This window comes from Ptychodera flava, chromosome 11 (assembly GCF_041260155.1).
Source record: "Ptychodera flava strain L36383 chromosome 11, AS_Pfla_20210202, whole genome shotgun sequence".
Lineage (NCBI taxonomy): Eukaryota > Metazoa > Hemichordata > Enteropneusta > Ptychoderidae > Ptychodera > Ptychodera flava.
In genome coordinates, this window is record NC_091938.1 from 39,653,524 (window position 1) to 39,676,399 (window position 22,876).

At 38.1% G+C, this 22,876-nt stretch overlaps 1 protein-coding gene across 4 annotated transcripts in view; it reads left to right on the plus strand.

The window, feature by feature from the left end:
- Nucleotides 1-193: 193 nt before the first annotated feature.
- LOC139144249 (epidermal growth factor-like protein 7) overlaps nt 194-22,876 on the plus strand; it is a 70,715-nt gene continuing 48,032 nt past the window's right edge. For all 4 annotated transcript variants that reach the window (XR_011554793.1, XM_070714915.1, XM_070714916.1 and 1 more), the window contains exons 1-4: nt 194-287; nt 1,933-2,066; nt 21,452-21,553; nt 22,280-22,368. Coding sequence is in view for 3 of the 4 variants with exons in the window: in XM_070714915.1 (XP_070571016.1) it covers nt 1,981-2,066; nt 21,452-21,553; nt 22,280-22,368 (277 nt within the window). In the remaining variant the exon portion in view is untranslated. The remainder of the gene's footprint in view (nt 288-1,932; nt 2,067-21,451; nt 21,554-22,279; nt 22,369-22,876) is intronic.

The following is a 22,876-nucleotide window of genomic DNA, read 5'->3' on the forward strand; positions in this document are numbered from 1 at the left end:
CTCCACAAGTTTATTGAGCCTGTGCACATAGCATTAATATAACTACATGCATAAGAAGTACTATTCACCGGTCACACCTCTGCGCCTCACTTTCTCATCTAATCACGTGATTTACTATTGTTGATAACACACTGCTCGCTCTGCATTTGAATACAATTTACATGATGGGGATTTCCCCGTTTTGTACCTGCTCAGTTTCAAGGCTGTTGCAAACAGGTATGCGCATAGATCTGTTAACACAGACAAAATTGAGGAGTCACAAGAGGGGCGACAGTCACTCGCTTAATGTAAGTTTACCGTCGATTTTAAACGTATTGCTGTGATTCATATCTGCGACTAGGAGTTAAAACTGATAAATGAGTAAATTAACATATATACGGGGCTGTATCGTATTTAAAGTTTATACAACATAAGTTATTTCTTCACATTTCTGTTTCCTCATAATGTCACTGAGTATTCCTGTTTACTTCAGTTTATATTTTTATTTGCGTCTCTCTCTTGTTTCCATAATTGAGATACCATTGTTTACACATTGTCATTTCATGTATGAAAATGCATAGTCATTAGACTGTCGTTTTCCATCATTGCTTTCGAAAACAAATGCGTATTCAGAGGTCGGGTAGTATAGTATACTCGATAAATAAAATACCCTGGCGTTTCGAGGATATCACGCTCAGCACAAGTTGATTACACTTTCAACACACCACTAGTTGGAAGCTATCTTCCTTGTGAGTGACAGGATATTCTCTAATCTTCACTTAGTGTTGTTCGCCATCACAAGTTTACATGAGTTTTTGCAATAGTTTCGAAACCATACACCTAGTATGAATACTGAAAAAATGCCATCAAACAATTCACTACCCATTGGATTGCTGTGAATTGTGAGCATCGCGGAAGTTTGCACCTGGACTTACCATTGCGGGAATGTCCATGGTTCAATACTACAGCAGTCTCATGCATTTGTCTGCAACTACCTGTGTAACTTTAATATTGGCTTGCATAAATTGCGTAATTCAGGTAGCAGGGTTATGTTGATAGCTCTTATCATGATTTATCTCCGGTCGGATCACCGATACTTTCGAGTTTGCAGTTAGTTTCCTGGTTCATACTTTTATCATATCCTTTCCGGGTGTTACATGATCGGTAGTGAAAAACTTTCTATTCTTCGATCCGGCCGCATGAAATTTGATTTGACATATGTTTTTGAGGGCATATTGTATACAGTCTTACATTACGATGAACGCCGGACTTTTGTGTCTAATGGAATGAATGTATTTCTCTGCTGCTAGCGAGTCACCTCTTCTTTATTTAGAATTGTTGTTCATCTCCTCGGCAAAGGGGAGAGGGGAATAGTTCAAAATATCGTACAAAGCGATATAGGTTTATGACTTTCCTCTTTCCTTATCATTTTTCTTTAAACAGTATCTCTTGAACGGCAACTGTCTTGTTGCTCGCATCACTACAAACAGAAATGTTATGTTACCGAACAAACAAGCAAACAATCAAACAAACAAACAACCATATTCAATTAAAAGAGCTACCTTTACTGCTGTATTGAAGGTACTGTACAATGAATTGTCGTAGGACGAACTACCCCCTCCAAAGACAGGTTTTACACAATACTCTTCTTTTAAGCCAATGCAGTAAACAGTCGTCTATGATGTTAACATTATCACTTCTTTCATACATCTATTGTGATTGCTGTGTTTCTGATGCTTATTATAATTAACTAGGTGTTGTCGATCATTGAATCGAGGGTGAAAAGTGAGGATATTTGTATGTCTGCACACTTTCTCGAGAAATGCATTAAATACTGTATGAACAATGCGTAATATTTTATAAACTTGTTACAGGATCGTTTCTCGTTAGTTTGAATATTTTCATCAATTTTTCTCACTTAAATACGCCCTTCCTGTGTGTATTGTTCATTAGACCTTTTGGGACTTCCGATGAGTGTACAATAACAAAAACAACACAGACATGAATACAAGTCAACAGGCAACACTTTACACCACGTTGCTGTCAATCATGCACGTTGCTATGGTCAACGCCTTAGTGCAAGGAGGGTAGGTACTTCTTTATCCCTCTTTGGTATTTTCAATTTGTTCTCAGGGAAACCAAATCTCTGCTTTCGCTTTAATACCAAAATGTTATTGTACAATTGTTCATAAAGTTTTGAATCTTTTGGTAGAATCCACAGTTACAGTATTATGATTCCTGTCGAGTACTTAAAGTTTTCATCGTCTTGGTTTGGTGAAAATCGAAATATTGGCTGATAGAGCTAACACACTGTAAAATAGCAGACGCTAGATGCGTCTTTACGCATTCAAAATGTACATGTTGGTGTTCAAATTTGAATGACTAGTGTTCATATTTTTAACACTAGTGTCATATTATTAACAATGATATTCTAAACCTGAACACGGTGTATTAACAACCATCTCCTTCACATGTTTTAAAACTAAGCATTACAAAAATTTTACCATACCGTAATACAATTAGGGAGCCTTCACTAAATACAGGGGGTGGGTCGGGGGAATTGGGGGGAGGATCAATTTTTACAAAACTCTTCGAGGGAAAGGGTTGCATTTTATAAACCTATCTTGGGGGAGGGTCACTTTTCACAGCAACTAATTTACAGATTATAAAAATATATAAAAATTATAAAATATACAGATATAGCAAGTTTTCTGGGGGAAATTGTCAATAATTTGCATGATAGACTCCATGTATTAAGATTTAATACTTTATGATGAAGCACAATATCAGCCACATCTTGCCTTCTTATATAGCTGCACCAAATATTGGTAACAGTCGCTCAAACGTAAGATATACCATCTCTTTGAAAACTCTTGCATGATAAATTGCGACTGTCCCTCCAAAAACACCAGCCCTCCCCTCCGTAATTTGTTCCTAACTTACATAACAATCGAACCAATTGTTATATAAATTAACTGATACTGTTTCAGTTATTCCTGGGAATACTGCAATTTTATAAACCTATCTTGGGGGAGGGTCACTTTTGACAGAAATTAATTTTATGGCCGAAACTTTGATTGTCCTCGTAATATTTCCTGAATAGCAAATCACCAATGAAATACGCCGATTCTTTTAAATACCTACACATTATCCTTAAATTTCCAAAGCAAACAAATGCATTAGTATCCTATATTAAACACCTTGAAAAGCTGATGGAAAACAAGAGACAAAAACATTTGCAACAGGTCGAAAAGTGTATATCAATTATCAAATGTACACAAATGCAAAGATATTGTTAGTTTTATATTGGAAAAATGTGCATGATTCTCTCATAGACTACCATGTGCAGTGAATCAAGATTTCAGTGAAATTCAAAATCACATTTCTTGCACAACCATTTACTTATAACCACTCTAGTCAAATCAAGAACATTCATATCAATAATCAAGCATACATAAATGCACAGATTTCCCTAATTCTGTATTGGGAAAAAATCATTTATATTTTTCATCATAGACTGCCATGTTGAATCATCATTCGGTGAAATTCAAAAATAACATTTCTTGCAAACACAATAATAATAACAATAATCAAGCACACAAACATGTACAGATTTACCCAGTTTTGTATTCAAAAAACATTCAGTTTCATCATAGACTGCCATGCATAGTGAACGGCATTTCGGTGAAATTCCAAAATCACATTTCGTGCACACACATTGACTTGTAATCACTCTAGTCTCATCAAGAACATTAATATCAATAATCAAGCATACATAAATGTACAGATTTACATAGTTTTGTATTCAAAAAAAATTATTCATAGTTTCATCATAGACAGCCATGCAAGTGAAACGACATTTGGTGAAATTCCAAAATCAAATTTCTTGCACAACCATGGACTTATACCCACTCTGGTCTAATCAAAAAAATTAATATCAATAATCAAGCATAAAAAAATGCACAGATTTACCTAATTTTGAACTTGAAAAAAATTATTCATAGTTTATCATAGACTGCCATGTATAATGAATGTACATTTTGGTGAAATTCCAAATCAAACTTCTTGCACAAAAATGGACTTGTAACCACTCTAGTCTAATTAAGATCATTAATATCAATAATCAAGTGTACACAATGCGTAGATTTACCTATTTTTGTATTGGAAAACCTATTCATAGTTTCATCATAGACTACCATACATAGTGAACCAACATTTTGGATGAAATTCCGGAATCCATTTCTTGTACAAAATGCACATTCTACTTCCCTATTCAAGCAAAGTACATTTAAATACAATATCAAACATATGTAATATACAGATATAGCATGTTTTGTGGGGAAATTGTCAATAATTTGCCGGATAGACTCCATAATTTAAGATTTGATACTTTTGATGAAGCACTATATCAGCCACATCTTGCCTTCTTATATAGCTGCACAAAATATGGTAACCCTTCCTCAAATATATAAAATACCATATCTTTAAAACTCTTGCATGATAAATTGCGACTGTCGCTCCAAAAACACCAGACCTCCCCTCCGTAATTTGTTCCTAACTTACATAAAAATTAAACCAATTGTTATATAAATTAACTGATACTGTTTAAGTTATTCCTGGGAATACTGCAGCGGTTCTGGGGGAGAGTAAATTTTTAGAAAACTGTTCAGGGGGAGGGTCAATTTTTATAAAACTATCTTGGGGGAGGGTCACTTTTGAAAGAAATTAATTTTATGGCCAAAACTTTGATTGTCCGTATAATATTTCCTGAATAGCAAATCACCAATGGAACACGCATATTCTTTTAAATACCTACAGATTATCCTTAAGTTTCCAAAGCAAAGAAAATGCATTTGTTATCCTATATTAAACACCTTGAACAGTTAAAACTGATGGAAAACAAGAGACAGGTCGTAAAGTGTATATCAATTATCAAATGTACATAAATGCAAAGATATTGTTAGTTTCATATTTGGAAAAAATCTGCATGATTCTCTCATAGACTACCATGTGAAGTGAATCAAGATTTCAGTGAAATTCGAAATCACATTTCTTGCACAACCGTTTACTTGTAACCACTCTAGTCAAATCAAGAACATTAATATCAATTATCTAGCATACATAAATGCACAGATTTACCTAATTCTGTATTGGGAAAAAATCATTCATAGTTTCATCATAGACTGCCATGTTGAATCAACATTTTGGTGAAATTCAAAAATCACATTTCTTGCACACACATTGACTTGTAAATACTCTAGTCTCATCAAGAACATTTATACAATAATCAAACACACATGCATGCACTTATTTACCTAGTTTTATATTTAAAAAAATTATTCATAATTTCATCTTAGGCCGCCATGCATAATGAATCGACATTTCGGTGAAATTCCAAATCCACTTTCTTGCACACACATTGACTTGTAACCACTCTAGTCTCATCAAGAACATTATTATCAATAATCAAACACACATGCATGCACAAATTTACCTAGTTTATTCAAAAATTATTCAGTTTCATCTTAGTCCGACATGCACAGTGAAATGACATTTCGGTGAAATTCCAAAATCAAATTTCTTGCACAACCATGGACTTATACCCACTCTTGTTCAATCAAGAAAGTTAATATCAATAATCGAGTGTACACAAATGCAAAGATTTACCTATTTTTGTATTGGAAAAAAATATCCATTGTTTCATCATAGACTACATACATAGTGTACCAACATTTTGGATGAAATTCCAGAATCCATTTCTTGTACAAAATGCACATTTTACTTCCCTAGTCAAGCAAAGTACATTTGAATACATTATCAAACGTATGTAATATACAGATATAGCATGTTTTTTGGGGAGGGGAAATTGTCAATAATTTGCCGGATAGACTCCATGTTTTATGATTGAAACTTTTTGGTGATGTGCTATATCAGCCACATCTTGCCTTCTTATAGCTGCACAAAATATGGTAACCCTCCCTCAAATGTATGAAATACCATCTCTTGAAAACTCTTGCATAATATATTGAGATTATCCCTCGAAAAACACCAGCCCTCCTCTCCGTAATTTGTTCCTAACTTACATTGACCCAATTGTTATATAAATTAACTGATACTGTTTCAGTTATTCAAGGGAATACTGCAGCGGTTGTGGGGGAGGGTCAAGTTTAGGAATGTCAGTCAAGCAAGGGGGAGGGTTATATTTTAGACAGGAGGATAGGGAAGGGTCATATTGTACGGTAGAACTGTGTGCAGAATTCCCGGCCCCACCCCCTGTAATAACTGAAGGCTCCCTTTACAATATATAGAGTTTTTTCTTTACTGTGGCTATATTAAATTTACTACTGCCTCGCTGTCCGGCAAACGTACACGGATTTTTATGTTACGAATTTCACACTTAGTGAAATATCTCCGTCTATATTGCTGAAAGTATGTTTTTGCTCAAAAGTGATGTATACAAAATAAGTTTACACGTTTATTACGGGTTGAAATTTCGAAAATTAGAAAAGAAAATCAGAAAACTATCATGGACGTTTTAATTTTAACATTGGCGTGCAAGAGGCGTTATACTCCTAAGCACTTGGTGGTAAAGTTTGGTGCCTTTTCCTATCCCATCATGTATCAAAACGGAAAGTGTGGCATTTTTCATGTAAACGCACGCTAAAGTCGTGATCATGTGGACGGAAGACCGGAAAGGGTAAGTTTTTTTCGTCCAAAATAGTAAAAGGTGTTAAATTTTGAAGGATCTGTATTATTATACTTTGAAATTAATTATATAGTACTTTGGAATAGCTAAAATACGTGAAGAATCCTTTTTCTTTCGGTGGCTGGTATACCAAGCGTCGCAGCGATACCTTGGGCTAAGTCATATTGATCGCACCTGGTTCAAGGGTCATCGCCACAGAACTGCACACACTTTCTGCATATTGTGCATTACTGTGACACTTTGACAACATGTTGAGTTTACTTTAGTGTGGACAACTATGTATCATGTGCATCAGCGAACCTTGACTAACTTTTTCCAAATTTACAATTGTCTATACAACAGGAAATGTCTTTAAGAAACCATCTTACAATAATGGAGTATGCATCTCATACATATATGTGTTTTCAACACAATAAGTGTAGCGCGCAAACAAATTCCTTAAGACTCAAAATTATTTGTCTGCAACTACTTTACAATAGTCGTCCACAACTGATATTTACAATGACAAACCCATGTGGATTGGCCTGAACGACAAAAGGGAAGAGGGGACTTTGAACTGGAACAACGATAACTGTATTCCAGTAAAATATACAGGTACATGGCTGACCGGAGCATCGAACAACGATGAAGAGAGGCACTGTGTGGAGTTGAGTTATTTAAATGGACAAATACGCTGGATATTCAACAGATGTACAGTACATCGACATTTTATCTGCCAGGGAGATGCCTAAAAGCGATGCAGAATCCTCTTCTGAATAAAAAGAATACTCTACGACAACGACGGTGAGCGAGGCCGACCAGATGTCTACATCACAACCCCTTGGCGGGTGTATTCACGAATTTTTGAAATTTTTATTCAATTTATTCCAATTCTTTTCGAGTGTACCAATATTGCTGACATCGGATTAAATACGATGAAATTAGACATGTTACTAACACTGAGGCCTCTATTTGTGTCACAATACACTGGTTGACCATGATATTCTTATAGATAAACTCCAGAAGAGGGCTGGAAGAGTAATTTTAGGGGTTGACATGAGTGTTCCCTCACAAACTATCTTTTTAACTTTGCATTGGTTGCCGATTGACCTACGTATTATCTATTTCACCGCATTATTGACATTCAAATCATTGAATGGCTTGCACTCTCTTATTTGAGTGACGTTTTTCATCGAATTTCATTAAACACCCATAATGCCAGTCGTGGAAATTTGTGTGTTCCAAAATTTAAGACTACCTAAGGTCAAAAATCTTTCTCTTTTCGTGCTGCAAGTACTTGGAATACAATTCCCCCTGCGATTAGAAATACCTCAACTTTACCCACTTTCAAAGTAAAGTTGTGAGATTATCTTATGACGAAGTTTACAAATGAGGGTTCAGATTTAGATAAATTTATTTTCTTTTTGTTGCAATGATGATGTTACTCATCTTTTTCTTGAACACTTGTTGTATTTACATGTACATTGTATTTGCTATCTATACGCATGTACTTTTTTTCGAGCTCACAGAGGGCTCTGATGTAAATTACAATTTGTTTTGTAACCCTCTTTAAATAAAGTCTAATAATAATATAATAATAATAATAATAATAATAATAATAATAATAATATTCCGGAATGCGTTTCCTCTTAAATAAGATGAAGCAAATATCTGATCTAAGTTTCACATGGATTATTCGAATATAAGCATGTCTTCCAGAAAGAGAATAACAAATTCTCTATACGTATTGGAATGATTAACTGAAAAAAATCGAACAGAAATGATACAGGGAGTGAGAACTAAGCTACATTCACACTATGACACAGGAAGTAAATACTCTCTATGATACAGGAAGTAAATACACTCTACGACACAGGAAATTGGAAACAGGAAGTAAAGTAACAGGAAGTAATACTCCCTCTGAGATGACTCAGGGGTCATAATAGGTGGGATGGTCATGTGACCGACCTCAGTACACGCCCTCTAGCGGTGGCTGGATGTTTACATTTGTTGACAAAATCTCATTTGCATAAAAGCAGCCTTGACTTAGCGAGTGAACAATTACCTGCTTTGAAACAATCACTAACTCAAAGTTGCATAAGAATACAGTCATTAAAACTACTTTAACTGAAAAGTCTCAAAGGAGGTACTATAAACGTAATCAAAATCCTTTGAATGTGTCCATTATAATGTTCATTGTTCGCATACTTCAATGAGTCCTTGGCCCTTTGTTACGCGCACATGCTAATAGTCTCACAATGGAACAACTATTCAAGGTTCCTTCAAGAATGCCCGCTTAATTCACAAAAAGAATCACTGAATCGACTCACCAATATTTGTGTGGGCTGTATAAGACTATCGCATCAACAGGTTCAAAGCTGTTCCATCAAAATGGTCTTTACAAGCACTAGTACAGAAATTTGCGAGACATTTGCGAGAAATGGACACTTTCTGGATGTATTGCGAGAAGTAAGCGAGAATACATACTTTCTCGTGATCAAGCTGCAAGAACTGTGCTCTCTCGCATGCATCTGCGAGAAATTGAATTCTCGCAATCAGTCAGCGAGAACTAAGTTTTCTCACTCTGCATCTGCGAGAAATTGTGAAATTTTTGTGAAATGCTTACACAGAAGAATACAATTTCTCGCAGATGCAGAGCGAGAAAACAAATTTCTCGCTGGTTGATTGCGAGAATTCAGTTTCTCGCAGATGCTGAGCGAGAAAACACAGTTCTCGCCAGCTGATTGCGAGAAAATTAAATTCTCGCTAAATTATTGCGAGAAAGTATGTATTCTCGCTTACTTCTCGACAAAAAAACGAGAAAGTGTCCATTTCTCGCAAATTTCTCGCAAATTTCTGTACTAGTGAAACAATCTGGTGAGAGCTATAGCCGGTCGCCTTCAGAGACATGCCCACTCTCTGAAGGTCTAACTTAAAGTGGCTAAAAGCACACTTGGAATGGGTACATGTGCGCATTGTGTAATACAAAAGGTAGACATTGAAGGGGCGAAAATTAATGGTAACTCATTTCACATGACTTTGAATTTGAACTATGGCCAAATAAGAGGATGTTGATTTGGACAGTAACATTCCAGTCCCCAAATTGTGTAGCTGTGACTCGGAACAATTATAAATCCAATATTCTAAACTGCTCAAAATTCAATCTAACTAAACAAATATGAATAATATACTGTTCATATATCGCTAGTAAAAAAGAAAGATTAAAGCTCTTAGCTGTTCTTGTGTACTTCAGACAAATCTTTGATAGCACCAGCCTCCAGGAGCACACACAACTTATCCACCAGCCATCGTAGAGTAGTGGTTCTGGTCTTGACTTCTGGAAACCTGACGAGTCCCTTCTTGTCTTTCATCACTTCGGTGATTGTGCCAATGGACCAGGAATTTCTCAGCGCTGTGTTGTTGACGATCAACACCACGTCTCCAACGTTGAGGTTTCTTCTGATCTCAAGCCACTTCTGTCTCTCTTGTAGCAATGGGAGATATTCTTTCACCCATCTCTTCCAGAATATATCCGCCAGGTACTGCACTTGTCTCCATGGACAGCGTACATAGTTGTCATTCTTCTGAAACAAGCCGGGTGGCAGAGCCTGTTTTGGTTTCAGCATCAATAAGTGGTTGGGTGTTAATGCCTCTAAGTCATTCGGATCTTCTGACAGCCTGGTGATTGGTCGGCTGTTAATTATGGCTTCCACTTCACAGAACAGTGTTCGGAGTGCTTCATCTGACATGCGAAGTGGTTGTTCTTTGAGCAAGGAAAAGATGATTTTCCTTTTGGTTCTGATGTGATGCTCCCATACTCCTCCAAAGTGGGAACCTGCTGGGGGAGGGGTTGAATTCCCATTTGATGTCTTGTTGGTGGAGCATCTCAGCTATCTTCTCTTGAATCCATCTCCTGATACTCTCCTTCAGTTCTTTGTTGGCTGCGACAAAGTTAGTCCCGTTGTCTCATCTGATGGACCTAACTTGTCCTCTTTGTGCTATGAATCTTCTGATGGCGTTGATGCACGAATCTGCATCTAATGAGCAGGCTACTTTTAGGTGTACCGCATGAGTTGCCATACATGTGAAGATCACTCCATGCCTCTTCTCAGTGACACGACCTAGTTTGACCTCCAGTGGTCCGAAGTAATCTACACCTGTGCGATTGAATGGTGGCTCTTCGAGAAGTGATGCGGTCATTAGGTAGGTCTGACATCTTCTGCTCACAAACCTTTGCTCTATATTTTCTACAGAGGACACATTTGGTTACGAGATTGCGGATTGCTGTAGGCGCCCATAGAATCCAATATTTCTCTCTTAGCTTCGCCAGCATCGAGTTCCTTCCAACATGTCCGACTCCTTTTTGGTTTTTTGGAGTATGATTGATGACACTGGTGAGTCTTTAGGCAGCACTATTGGGTGCTTGCTGTTTTGTGACACTGAGGCACATTCCAGTCTTCCACCAACTCGTATTATTCCTTAATCCAAAATTGGGTCCAGCTTATATATGGGCTGTATCTCCTGACCTGCTTCTTTTGCTTTTGGAGTGCCATTTCATCTGGAACGTGCTTTCGTTGCACATACTTCATGATGGCATCTTCTGCCCTTTGCAGATTCTCTAGGGATTGTTGTTTCACAGCTCTTCTCCATAGTATCTGCGTTGGAGTCTTCATAGCTTTGTTTTCTTTTGCGGCACTTATCTTGAAGGTTTTTCTTTGCTGGCAGGAACCATCCGATTATCTTCTTTAGTTTCATCGTTCTGGAGTAGCGTAGTACTAGATCTTCTCTACCCCAAACTCTTGTTCTACTAGTATGGTGCTGTACACGGATGCTTCCCGCTTGACTTCTGGGTCTTTATTACATAGCGCTCTGGAGATGTACTGTGTAGGCCAGTCGCTTTCTCTTTTCCACAGGAAATCCCGGTACTCACAGCCATCTTTGCTTTGCAGGAACTTGTCTACCGTCAGACCCCTAGATGCGTCGTCCGTTGGGTTAGATTTTGTGTCGACGTACTTCCACTGCTTATAAATCTGAACCTTCATGTATAATGTTGATCCGGTTGGCTACGAAGGTGTGGAATCAGGAGGTTTCATTGGCGCAGTACTTAATCACTGATGTGCTGTCTGTCCAGAAGTATACCTTGTTAAATAATAATGTCGAGTTATTCCTCCAACATTCTGTTCATTCTCACGGCAACTGTAGCTGCTGTCAGTTCCAGGCGTGGGATGTTTATTTTCTTCAGTGGTGCAACGCTTGCTTTCCACATAAGGAAGGCACAGTGAATTCTTCCGTCTTCATTTATGAGTCTAATATACGATGCGACACCGTATCCGTATTCACTGGCATCAGAAAAGAAAAGTGATGTATTTCACGTACCTTGACTTCGCCAACGTTCTGCTGGTTTGTAGCACCTCTGAGTTTATATGTTTTCTAGTTTTGGAAGATCTAAGAGCCATCTTTGCCATTTCTTCTGATCCTCTTCTTTGATCTTTGCATCCCAGCCAATACCTCTACGACACAAGTCTTGAAGTAGTGTTCTTGCTGGTAGGATGAATGGAGCTGTAAGTCCAATGGGATCATATACTGAGCTGATAATTGATAGTATACCTCTTCTTGATGCAGGCCGGTTTTCAATGTTGATCTTGAATCCTATTGTGTCTGACTCAATTGACCATGAAGTACCTAGGGGACGCTCTACTGGTAGGCAATCGTATTCCAGCTCTAGGTCTTTGATTTCCTTAGCTCTTTCTTCTTTTGGTTTTTTTTTAATTGTTGTCATCAGCAAAAAAAGCTATTAATACATAACTGAAAAAACCCGCAAGAATTCACTCGCAGAAAGCTTTAAGGAAATTCCAGTATTTGTCATGAGTCTCATTTCCCATCACCCTTGCTTGGTATTTATCTACCTTAAGAATGTAATTAAGGAAGAAAATCAGTCCGTATAAATTCGGTAATATTCCTTTAAATCTACAATTGAAAATAAATTTCTTTGTTAACAATATGAAGTAATTTATAGCTTTCCACAACTCATTTGTGAGGTTACGACGCTGATCGTTTTTTATACCTAATAGAATATCAAAGGGAGAGAAGCATATAACAATATTACATCTTGCCTGTAAGCGTACCTCAACTTCTTTCCATAACATAACATCACATTCAAAGAACAAATGCACAAGGCTTTCTTCAAAGTATCCACAGAAAGTATATTTTTCAGAATTTGTCTTCCCTCTTATCTTCAGAAATTTGTTTGTAGTAGTAATTCTACTAATAATTCTGAACTGAAAGTTACGCAAAGTACAATCCTTTGTTATGATAAAGGGAAGAGCAAAATATACTTGAGATTCAAAGTTACCAAACAGAAGTTCCCATTTCTGTATGCACCTTATTGGTTTAAGGTTAAAACTTAAGTAAAATAGTATAACTCTTTTTACACGATCCCTTCTCATAAAATACGTTTCGGGAATCATCATTATGAACTCGATCAGATTGACGAATCTTTTTAAGCCAGGATATAGGAATAGAATTTATCAAGCCCATATATTTAAGCCGGTCAGGTGTAAAATTATATCGATTACAGAACTCTCTAAACGACAAAGAAAACCATTGTCGTCAACTAGATTGGCAAGATATGTGACCCCTCTATCATACCACTTGCGGTAAAATACAGTACCATTATTTACAGACACTTCTGGGTTAAACCATATACACCTAAACAAAAGGTTATCATGTGACCAGCATGGTACAGTTTTGGACCAACTAACTAATACTGCATACCAAAAATTTATGACATAAAAAACGTTTCTTCGCAAGTTCAATCACTTGATCTGGGGTAAAAAATGAGAGGCAAGAAGGCTGGATACCTGCCCATATTTTGAACATTTCCGACCACTGAGAATTTTGATTCGACATTAATCTATGAATCCAAGACGCTTGCACTGCTTGCAGGAAAGATGGCAGGTGTGTCATACGCAAACCGCCATCTTTATAATCACAACTAATTCAATCTATTAACCTTATCTTGCTTGGAATTCAAATAAAATTGTAAAATACATTCATTAGTGCGGGGTTATTTTTTTCCGATGTACAGGGTAAGATTGAAAAAAATGTGAATAAACTAGGACAAAGCAAGTGTCTTTATAATTGTAATCTTCCCGCACAGAGTCAAAGGACGCCAAGACCATATATCTAGGTAGAAAGCAACAACCTCCACTTTTGGTACAAACTTGACCTTTTCTAACCTATCTAGATCAACATTTAAAGTAATCCCTAGTGCTGAGAACGCTTCATCAACCCACAATAGATTTCGGCTTGGTAACAAAATATCCCTTGAATGACGTTTTGCACCAAACCAAATCAGCTTTGTTTTATCGTAATTGATACGTAACCCTGACAACCTTGCGAATGAACACAGGGTGTCTAAAAGATGTTTTAAAGAATTTTCGGAACCATCTAGAAAAGCAAAAGTATCGTCAGCGTATTGCCCAAGTAAAAATACTTTTCTCTAAGAGTTATACCCTTTGTATTTTCATTCCTTCATAATTCATAGGTAAGTATTTCAACATAAGTAATAAAAAGACAAGGTGACAGAGGATCTCCTTGTCTGACACCTCTCTCAAGAGAGAAGAACTCTGAAAAATTACCATTATTTATTACACAGCTTGTAATATTTGTATAAAACACTTTAACCCATTTACCGAAAGATGTCCCAAAATTAAATCTATGAAGAATATTATCTATGAATTCCCAGGAGAGTGTATCAAAGGCCTTTTCGAAGTCTAACAGTACAAGTAAGTCAGGCATGTTATCAATATGGCTAGTTTCAATCGGATTTGAACCCACTTCGAGGTCAACAAAACGTCGTAAAGGAGATGAGTATTTTCACCTATATATCTTCCTTGAGAAAACCTTTTTGATCGGAATGAATAATGTTCGGAAAAAAGTTTTCATACGATTTGCCAATTTTTCCTGTAAAACCTATTCTTATCAGGTTTTGGATACACGTAATAATGCCTCGCTTCTGAGAAATAGACATTTCACCATAGAAATAGGCAGAATTTATAGAACGGACTACATATGGCCAATATCAGCCCAGATAAACATAAAACGGACTACATACTGGCAATATCAGCCCAGATAAACATAAAATTCAGCCGAAAACCATCTGTTCCTGGTGATTTGTTATTTGCCATCGAATTAAGCACTACTTCACATTCTTGCATGGTCAAAGTCCCTTCTAAACTATCCCTCTCCCCGTCAGTTAAGTTTGGAAGGGAATTCTCATGGAGCATGAAATTGTTTGAACTATTTAAATTACAATCTACGTTTTCAGATGCCGCATACAGATTCCAATAAAAGTCAGCTTGCGCACAGAGAATATCTTTATCTTCTGTTATTGACGAACCATCCCTTAGGTAAAGCTTACCAATAGTCTTATTTGTGAAATTCCTTTTGGTATAGTCTCCAATACTTCACGGCTGTTGCTCACCCACTTTGTTAGATGGAAACCGCCCTTCTTGCAAGCAGCAGTCAGATCTTGTGACAACTTGATTGCCTTCTTCTTATTTTCTACTGATTTGAGGCTGTCATCTACGTAGAAATCTCTCTTTATTGTTTTGACAACTTCCTTGTTCAATAGATGGCTGTTGTCGTTGGCCATCTTGTGTAGTGCTGTGCTTGCGCAGCTCGGGATGATACTGCACCAAAAAGGTGAGCATGATTTTATAGACTCTTGAAGGGCTTTCTATGTTTCCATCTGGCCACCAATAGAAGCGTAGACAGTCACTGTCCTCTTCTTTAACCTTTACTTGGTGGAACATAGCCTCTATGTCTGCCATTAAAGCGATTGGTTCCTGTCGAAATCGTAATATCACGCCTAGTAGATTATTCGTCAGATCCGGCCCTTGTAGTAATAGGTTGTTCAACGACACCCCTTGGAACTTCGCTAAGCAGTCAAAGACAAAACGGATCTTCTCTGGTTTCTTCGGATGATATACTCCATGGTGGGGTATATACCACACCTTTCCATCGTCTTGATCTAATTCATCGTTAGGGACTTGTATGCGTATCCCTTCTCAATTATGTCTGCCATGAACTTCTGGTAGTCGGCATGGAACGTCGGGTTGTTTCTCAACTTTCTTTCAAGGCCTTTAAATCGTTGTAAGGCATAGTGCTGGTTGTCCGGTCGTCGAACTCTTTCAGTTTTGAATGGAAGTCCCATTTTGTAGTGTCTGTCCACTAGCCCAATGGTTTCGTTTACTTTCTGCATGAACTTTTTGTCTTCTTGGGAGTGTTCCCTTTTGTCATCTATCATGATGCGCTCAGGAAAATCAAGGTCAATGGAATGTCGCACTAACCTGTCTAGTTTATCCAATTCTTCCATATCCTCTATGGCAACAACTTCTATTCTGTAGCTGGGAGGATGTTGCCCTTGTTCGTTCAATCTGACTACATGCCAGGGATCCATCCTACGGGGGATCCATCCTAGTTCTGCATGCGTGAGGGGTTGAGTCGGGACCACGTATCATTTCCAGAGGGGTGAATACTGCTGTTTGTCCAGTACCTATCATCAGTCCTATTTCGGCATCTATTCTTGGAAGCCTTATATCCTTCAAATGCGGCCATCTCATGAGATCTTCTTGATGGGGAATGTAGTCCTCAGAGACGCCTATCTCTGGTTTAGTGTATACTGTTTTCAGCTCTACCTGTGGCTCTGAACAGTCTAGGTCGTAAACTTCTATGCCTGTGACTTTGTCGCAGGTCTGGGTGCCTAAACCATTCACTGTATTTACCGTCACCTTTTTCTTCCTGCCTATGGCTCCAATTTTTCTCTGTAACGCTTCTGTGCAGAATGATATGACACTACCTGTGTCCAGAAAGGCATAAGTCTGTACCATTCTGTTTGAGCCCTTCAACTTCACTTTGACAGGGATAATAGTCAGCAGGACCTTGCAGTTATCATCCTCACCACTGGTGTTGTCATCTTGACCACCGGTCCCCATAAAGGACTGTACTTGATCTACCTCTGCTGTGGTGCATGTAATGCGCCACTCTCCATCTGTATCAGTCTCTTTGAATCCTCATCTTTATCAGTTGTCGGTCGACGATCCTGATGTAGCACTGTTGGGTGTTTTCCTTGTCATTTGGAGCATTTGGCTTTCTGCCTGCATTCCTTACTCTGATGACCAGGCTTCAGACAACCAAAACATACACCTTGGTCTCTCAGGAACGAACAGTATCTTCTTGACTGGCTGCAATCAACCGTTTGCACTTTTCGAAAGGATGATCGCTATTTTGGCAGTGCAGGCACGGTCTTGGCCTTATGTGGTTTTGAGGCTGAAGTGTTTGCTCTACTTGCTCCCTTGGTTCGTCTTCTTGTCTGTGCTCGTGACACTAGTGGCGTAACACTAGTGGCGAAAGATTGTTCCACTTTGTAAGTGCCTTTTTCTGTTTCACCGGATTGTCGAGACTAGCCATTGCTTGTCTGCTGTAGTCCGGGCATGACAGTCTGCTTGCTTCGGACTTCACCAGATCGACCACGTCTTCAAATCTTACTCTTGTCTTGGCTTTGCGTATCTTTACTGTGCATTTCCTACAAGAATCTTACATAAAGTAAGGAACATTCTTGACGATCCACTTCATATTTTCTGAATGTTCTAGTATTTCTAGGCCATCAACACATCGGGTTGCTGTCTTACATCGATTCAAGAAGATGGCGAACTTGTCTAATGAGGCAACGTTGTCTGGCTTGATTGGAGGCCAGTCTAAAACCTTCCTCAGGTAGGCGTTGGCTATCTTGTGTGGATCACCATAGCGCTCTTCCAGCTCCTCCATGGCACCTTGATATGCTTCACTTGCATCTATACCTGCATACCCTTGAACTATTTCATGGGCTGTGCCTTCTGTGAACTGTCTCAGCAGAGTGAGTTTATCTTTGTCATCTTCGGCAGTCAGTACAAGTTTGGTCTCAAACTCATCTATGAATGATCTGTACTCCATGATGTTACCATCAAACTTCTTTATCACTGTGGACATTTTCTTTATTGCTCTGATCATCGCCCACTGTGCAGAGTCACGTGTTGTCTTACTCATGCTATTGCTGTCGCTACTTCTGATGGAAATCCTGGAAGCTGCAACGCTGACTGCCTCTTCTAAATCATCAGACTCGCTGCCGCTCTTCCTTTCTATTGTAGGAGTTTTCGTCTTATGTACTCGTACTAGTGTTGTGGTCTTCCACGGTTTTGTTCTGGACACAATGGACTTGTCCTCCAGTGGTTCAGTCTTAATATTGATGGCGATGTCGTCCTCGAATTCGTCACCAAAAAACTTATTCAGAGATCTAGCTCTGGCATTGGCTACGGCAATCTTCGTGTCAAGTTCATGTTGCTCCTCCTTGAGTTGAAGCTCATGTCTTGCTAAGGCAAGCTTCATTTCTTGCCTCTGCTGCTCTATTTCTTGCGTCTGCCGCTCTTATTGGAGTTGAAGAAAAATAATCGCAATCATACCAATCCATAATCCAATGACAGTAGGTCAGAATTCGCAAGACAATAGTTGTAAACATAGACACAAAACAGCACAGAACAGACAGCTTATACTAGGCACGCTCAATTTTTTGTTTCTTCTTAAACTTGGCTGGCATTGCCAACAATTCAGCCTTTTTCCTTTCGCCTGCTATTTTGGTAGCCGAGAGTGCACTGTGGCTTGTATGGTGGCTGATTCCACTCAGTCCGCCGACTATAGACGGTTTCATAAGCCGACTTGAGAGACACGGTTCTACATCATCTTGTGGATGAACTGGTGTTGTATTCACTTCATGTTCGCTCAACCATACACTGGTGTCTTCAAAGAAAGTCCCAAAAACGTCTTCGACGTCGACCAGCCAATGAAGGTGCTCGTCTGGCACCTGATCCTTTGGGAGTAATTCTTCGTATTCCTTGCCTGTGGAGACAAAGCCTTTATGCAGCTCCTTCCACACTTCAAACTTCAGTTTGATTGTGAATAAGTCTGCCTTATCAGCGATGAGCGCTTGTACTTCACTGGACTTTTTGGTTAGTGAACTCGCTGTTTTCTCTAAGAAGCTAGCTTTAGTAGCTAACATATTTTCAAGTCCTTTTTCAGACGGTGTTCTGACACGGCTGCTACGCCTGAGCTCTTGCAATTTCTTTTCCAATGACGAAGCTTTTAAATTCTGTTCTTCATCTCTCATGGTCTTACTTAGGTGAATTCACAAGTCCGATGTACATATCGTTAATGAGAAATGTAGCACGCAAACAAATTCCTTAAGACTCAAAATTATTTGTCTGCAACTACTTTGCAATAGTCGTCTACAGCTGATATTCCGTAATGCGTTCCCTCTTAAATAAGACGAAGCAAATATCCGATCTGAGTTTCACATGGTTTATTCGAATATAAGCATGTCTTCCAGACAGAGAATAACAAATTCTCTATACGTATTGGAAGGATTAACTGAAAACAAATCAAACAAAAGGATACAGGAAGTGAGAACTAAGCTACGTTCACACTATGACACAGGAAGTAAATACTCTCTATGATACAGGAAGTAAATACACTCTATAACTCAGGAAAGTTGAAACAGAAAGTAAGTAACAGGAAGTAATACTCCCTCTTAGATGACTCAGGGGTCAAAGGTCATAATAGGTGGATGGTCACGTGACCAACCTCAGTAAACGCCATCTAACGGTGACTGAACGTTTACTTTTGTTGACAAAATCTCATTTGCATAGAACAATTAGCTGCTTTGAAACAATCACTAACTCAAAGTTGCACAAGAATACAGTCGCTAAAACTAATTTAACTGAAAAGTCTGAAAGGAGGTACTATAAACGTAATAAAAGTCCGTTTAATGCGTCCATTATAATATTCATTGTTCGCATACTTCAATGAGTCCTTGGCCCTTTGTTAGGCGCACGTGCTAATAGTCTCACAATGGAACCAGGCTAATTAAGGTTCCTTCAAGAATGTCTTCTTCAGAGACATGTCCACTCTCTGAAGGTCTAACTTTAAGTGGCTAAAAGCACGCTTGGAAATGGTACATGTGCGCACTGCGTAATACAAAAGGTAAATATTGAAGGGGCGGAAATTGATGGTGACTCATTTATATGACTTTGAAATTGAACTATGGCCAAATAAAAGGATGTTGATTTTGACGTAACAATAGGTATGCCAATTTTGAGCTTTTCAAAAGTTTTTTTGTACGTTATTAACAGGTGCGAACATAAGACGTAATTCACAATATTATTAAAGACTGTCTTGTCATAACTTGTCATATTTTTGAAAACGATCTACTGTGTTTATTTGGATTTTTTTTTGTTTATGTTTTGATAGGAAAGGTTTTTCAACGATCGGCGTTTTCCTATAAAAACTTTACAAAGTGGCCATGTTTATTTGTCCATTTTACGCTAGTTGATTGTATTTTTTTTGTATTTTCAGAATAAAATAATTTCACTGAATATCAGTGGTCCGTTTTGTTATTTCCAGCCTTGAACACCCCTAAACGCCAAAATTAAAGGCGTTCAACAAGTGCTTATTATGTGTTTTAGCCTTTAATACACTTATCGTTGAATGCGTCCGTCCATGCGTTCAAAATGTGTCAAAGCCCTTTGAACGCGTAAATGCGTCCAATTTTTGATCACATTGCATGTGCAACGTGTGTTCAATCACGGAGCACCATGGTGTTACATGTAAATATAATGTCTGATGAACACCTAGTGTTCAAAATCTGCACACGTGTGTTCAAAAATTGAACTTGGGTTAAAGACGTCGTGTTAACTTTCTGAACGTCTATATATAGACGCGCTCAAAAAGTGTTACAAAAAGGCGTGTAATTGGTGTTCTATCCTTGAACACTTAACTTTACAGTGTTTAACGGCCATTTTGATTTCAAATATCTCGAACTTTGCACTGTAACCCCTGATTTTCCGTCTTTTATAATTATGATATTGAGAAGACAGTTTAAAGTTTCCTTGAGGAACTTTGAGGTTAAAACTGTTCTGTTAGCTTATACAGTACATGGTACACTGGTACATGTTAGCTTATACAGTTCTAGATTAGAAGCTATTATACACCTACTTATTATTGCCAACCTTCACCATGTATATTGAACACAAAGCGTATTTTGATCAGACTGTCCCTCGTACTGATTTATTTTCGCATAGTCGTAATTGGTTCTATTGGCGAGTAACATAGGTGGTGGATTCTTGTATAGCCGAATGTCGCAGGTACATCATTAGAACTTGACCTGATACCTAGTGGGTGAAGCTAAAAGGCCAAGTCAGCAGAAGCAGCTGCGTCAGTGTGACGTATGGGTCAATAATTTGTAAAAAGGCGATCCAATGCACTGTGGGCAGTAGACGAAAACAAATGAATTACAAACAACAAAATACAGTAATTTCTCACAATTGCTTTTGGTTTTGATGAAATTTAACACAGTCTACTTGCTGTTCCATAGAGACTGAAGGCAGTCTTTTAAATTTACAGGGTAATTTCGATTGTAGATTTTGAGGCTGTTAACAAAACAATCAAATAATACCTTTACAAGAAGTCACGGACCACAGACATTATATTCATATTGCTTTCCAAAGATTCCTTTCCCGTGACTAACCACTGATGGCAAGCTTACTGCAGAACGCAGCTTGCTTGTCAGTCGGAGAAGTGATATTTTTGGGATGAAATTTCTGATGAGAGGATAGTTTACACGCCGTGAACAATTTTGCATGTGCATGATAATATTTGGTGGCCTTTCACGAGTCTTGTTTCCCGTTACTGATACAGGACAAATGTGTGTGGAGGAACCGGATTTGAAACGTACCCTGTCAGCTATGCACAGCGGTATACCACATATTGTGGAGGTTTTATACCTTGCACTCTGTATCGGTGAGTAATGTCAAACAATTGCAATACAAGTAACAAAATTGAGTGTTTAGGTTTGTTCCTCACAGATAAAGAATATATAAGATGCTTATTGTTAATCCAGCCACCATAAACTCTTTTATAGGGATCATGTTGATAATATGTGATTTTACCAGGAAAAATTATCATTTTGTGGAATAATCGGTTACGATTATTTCTGTCATTTTTATCCTCTACAATGTCACAATGTGCGTGACACGTGGCATCTATTGTATAATTACACCCCACCTTGCTTTTTTGACATACAAATTCATGTTTACACCACCCAGTTATATAACCAAGTACCAGGATTTGTGCAACGAGATTTATGTCGTATGTGATGCCCTCCGTGATTCACATAATTGGACATATTAATTTTATGTCACAATTAAACATTACTTATGATGCACAGTTTGGTCATATTATATGCCTACTAGTCTTTAAACTTAACAACAAATTTACATGCACACGAGATATTGTGTAATGTGAAACTGATGACATAGATGACATACAATGCATAGCTATTGTATATCTCCCAGTGATGTGAATACGTAACCGTAAATTACATTATATCACGCCATAATATCTTGAAATGATGTGGGGGCAAGTTTAAGCACATCTCAACTTTGCTCCAATCAGCAGATTTATGAAAGAAATGTGTATACAGTGTAGGTTTCATGCGGGTTGCCGTCTCCTTTTCTGATCATTCAGAACTGCCTATCGGATAGAATACAGACTTGCATCCGGGGTCTTGCGTTGTTGTGATGGATGGGAAGAAGACAACGGTCAATGTATAAGACGTAAGAAACATCGTTTGAATGAGTTGAATGTGACACAGTTTTAATATTTAAATTTTGAAAAAATAGACAAAAATGCAGCATCGGATTTTGGTCGATTTGGTTTATTGTCGCCGGCTACACCTTGGACTTGTGTTTGAAACCGTCTTCAACGTGTGCTTTGGGGACGCCAGCGAGAACTCGCGGGTTTGTCTCGCTGGCTTACCCTAATCGAAGAAAAGAAACGGAAGGCCATATCAAATGGAAATTTGTTTCTATTTTTTTTTTTCTATTTTTTTTTTTTTTTTTTGATGCGTGTGTGACAGTATGACGTACATTCAAGTTTGCTTGCGTGTACTTTGCTTTAATGAAATAAAATTTTAAAACATCGGAAACCTACTGCCCATCGACAACGTCAGTTTAATGGACCTGGTAATATATTACCTTGAATGGTAATATTATTGGACCAGTTTAATGTCATATTTAATAGTCGCGCCAGCGGCTTACTGACTACGCATGCGCAGATTCATAA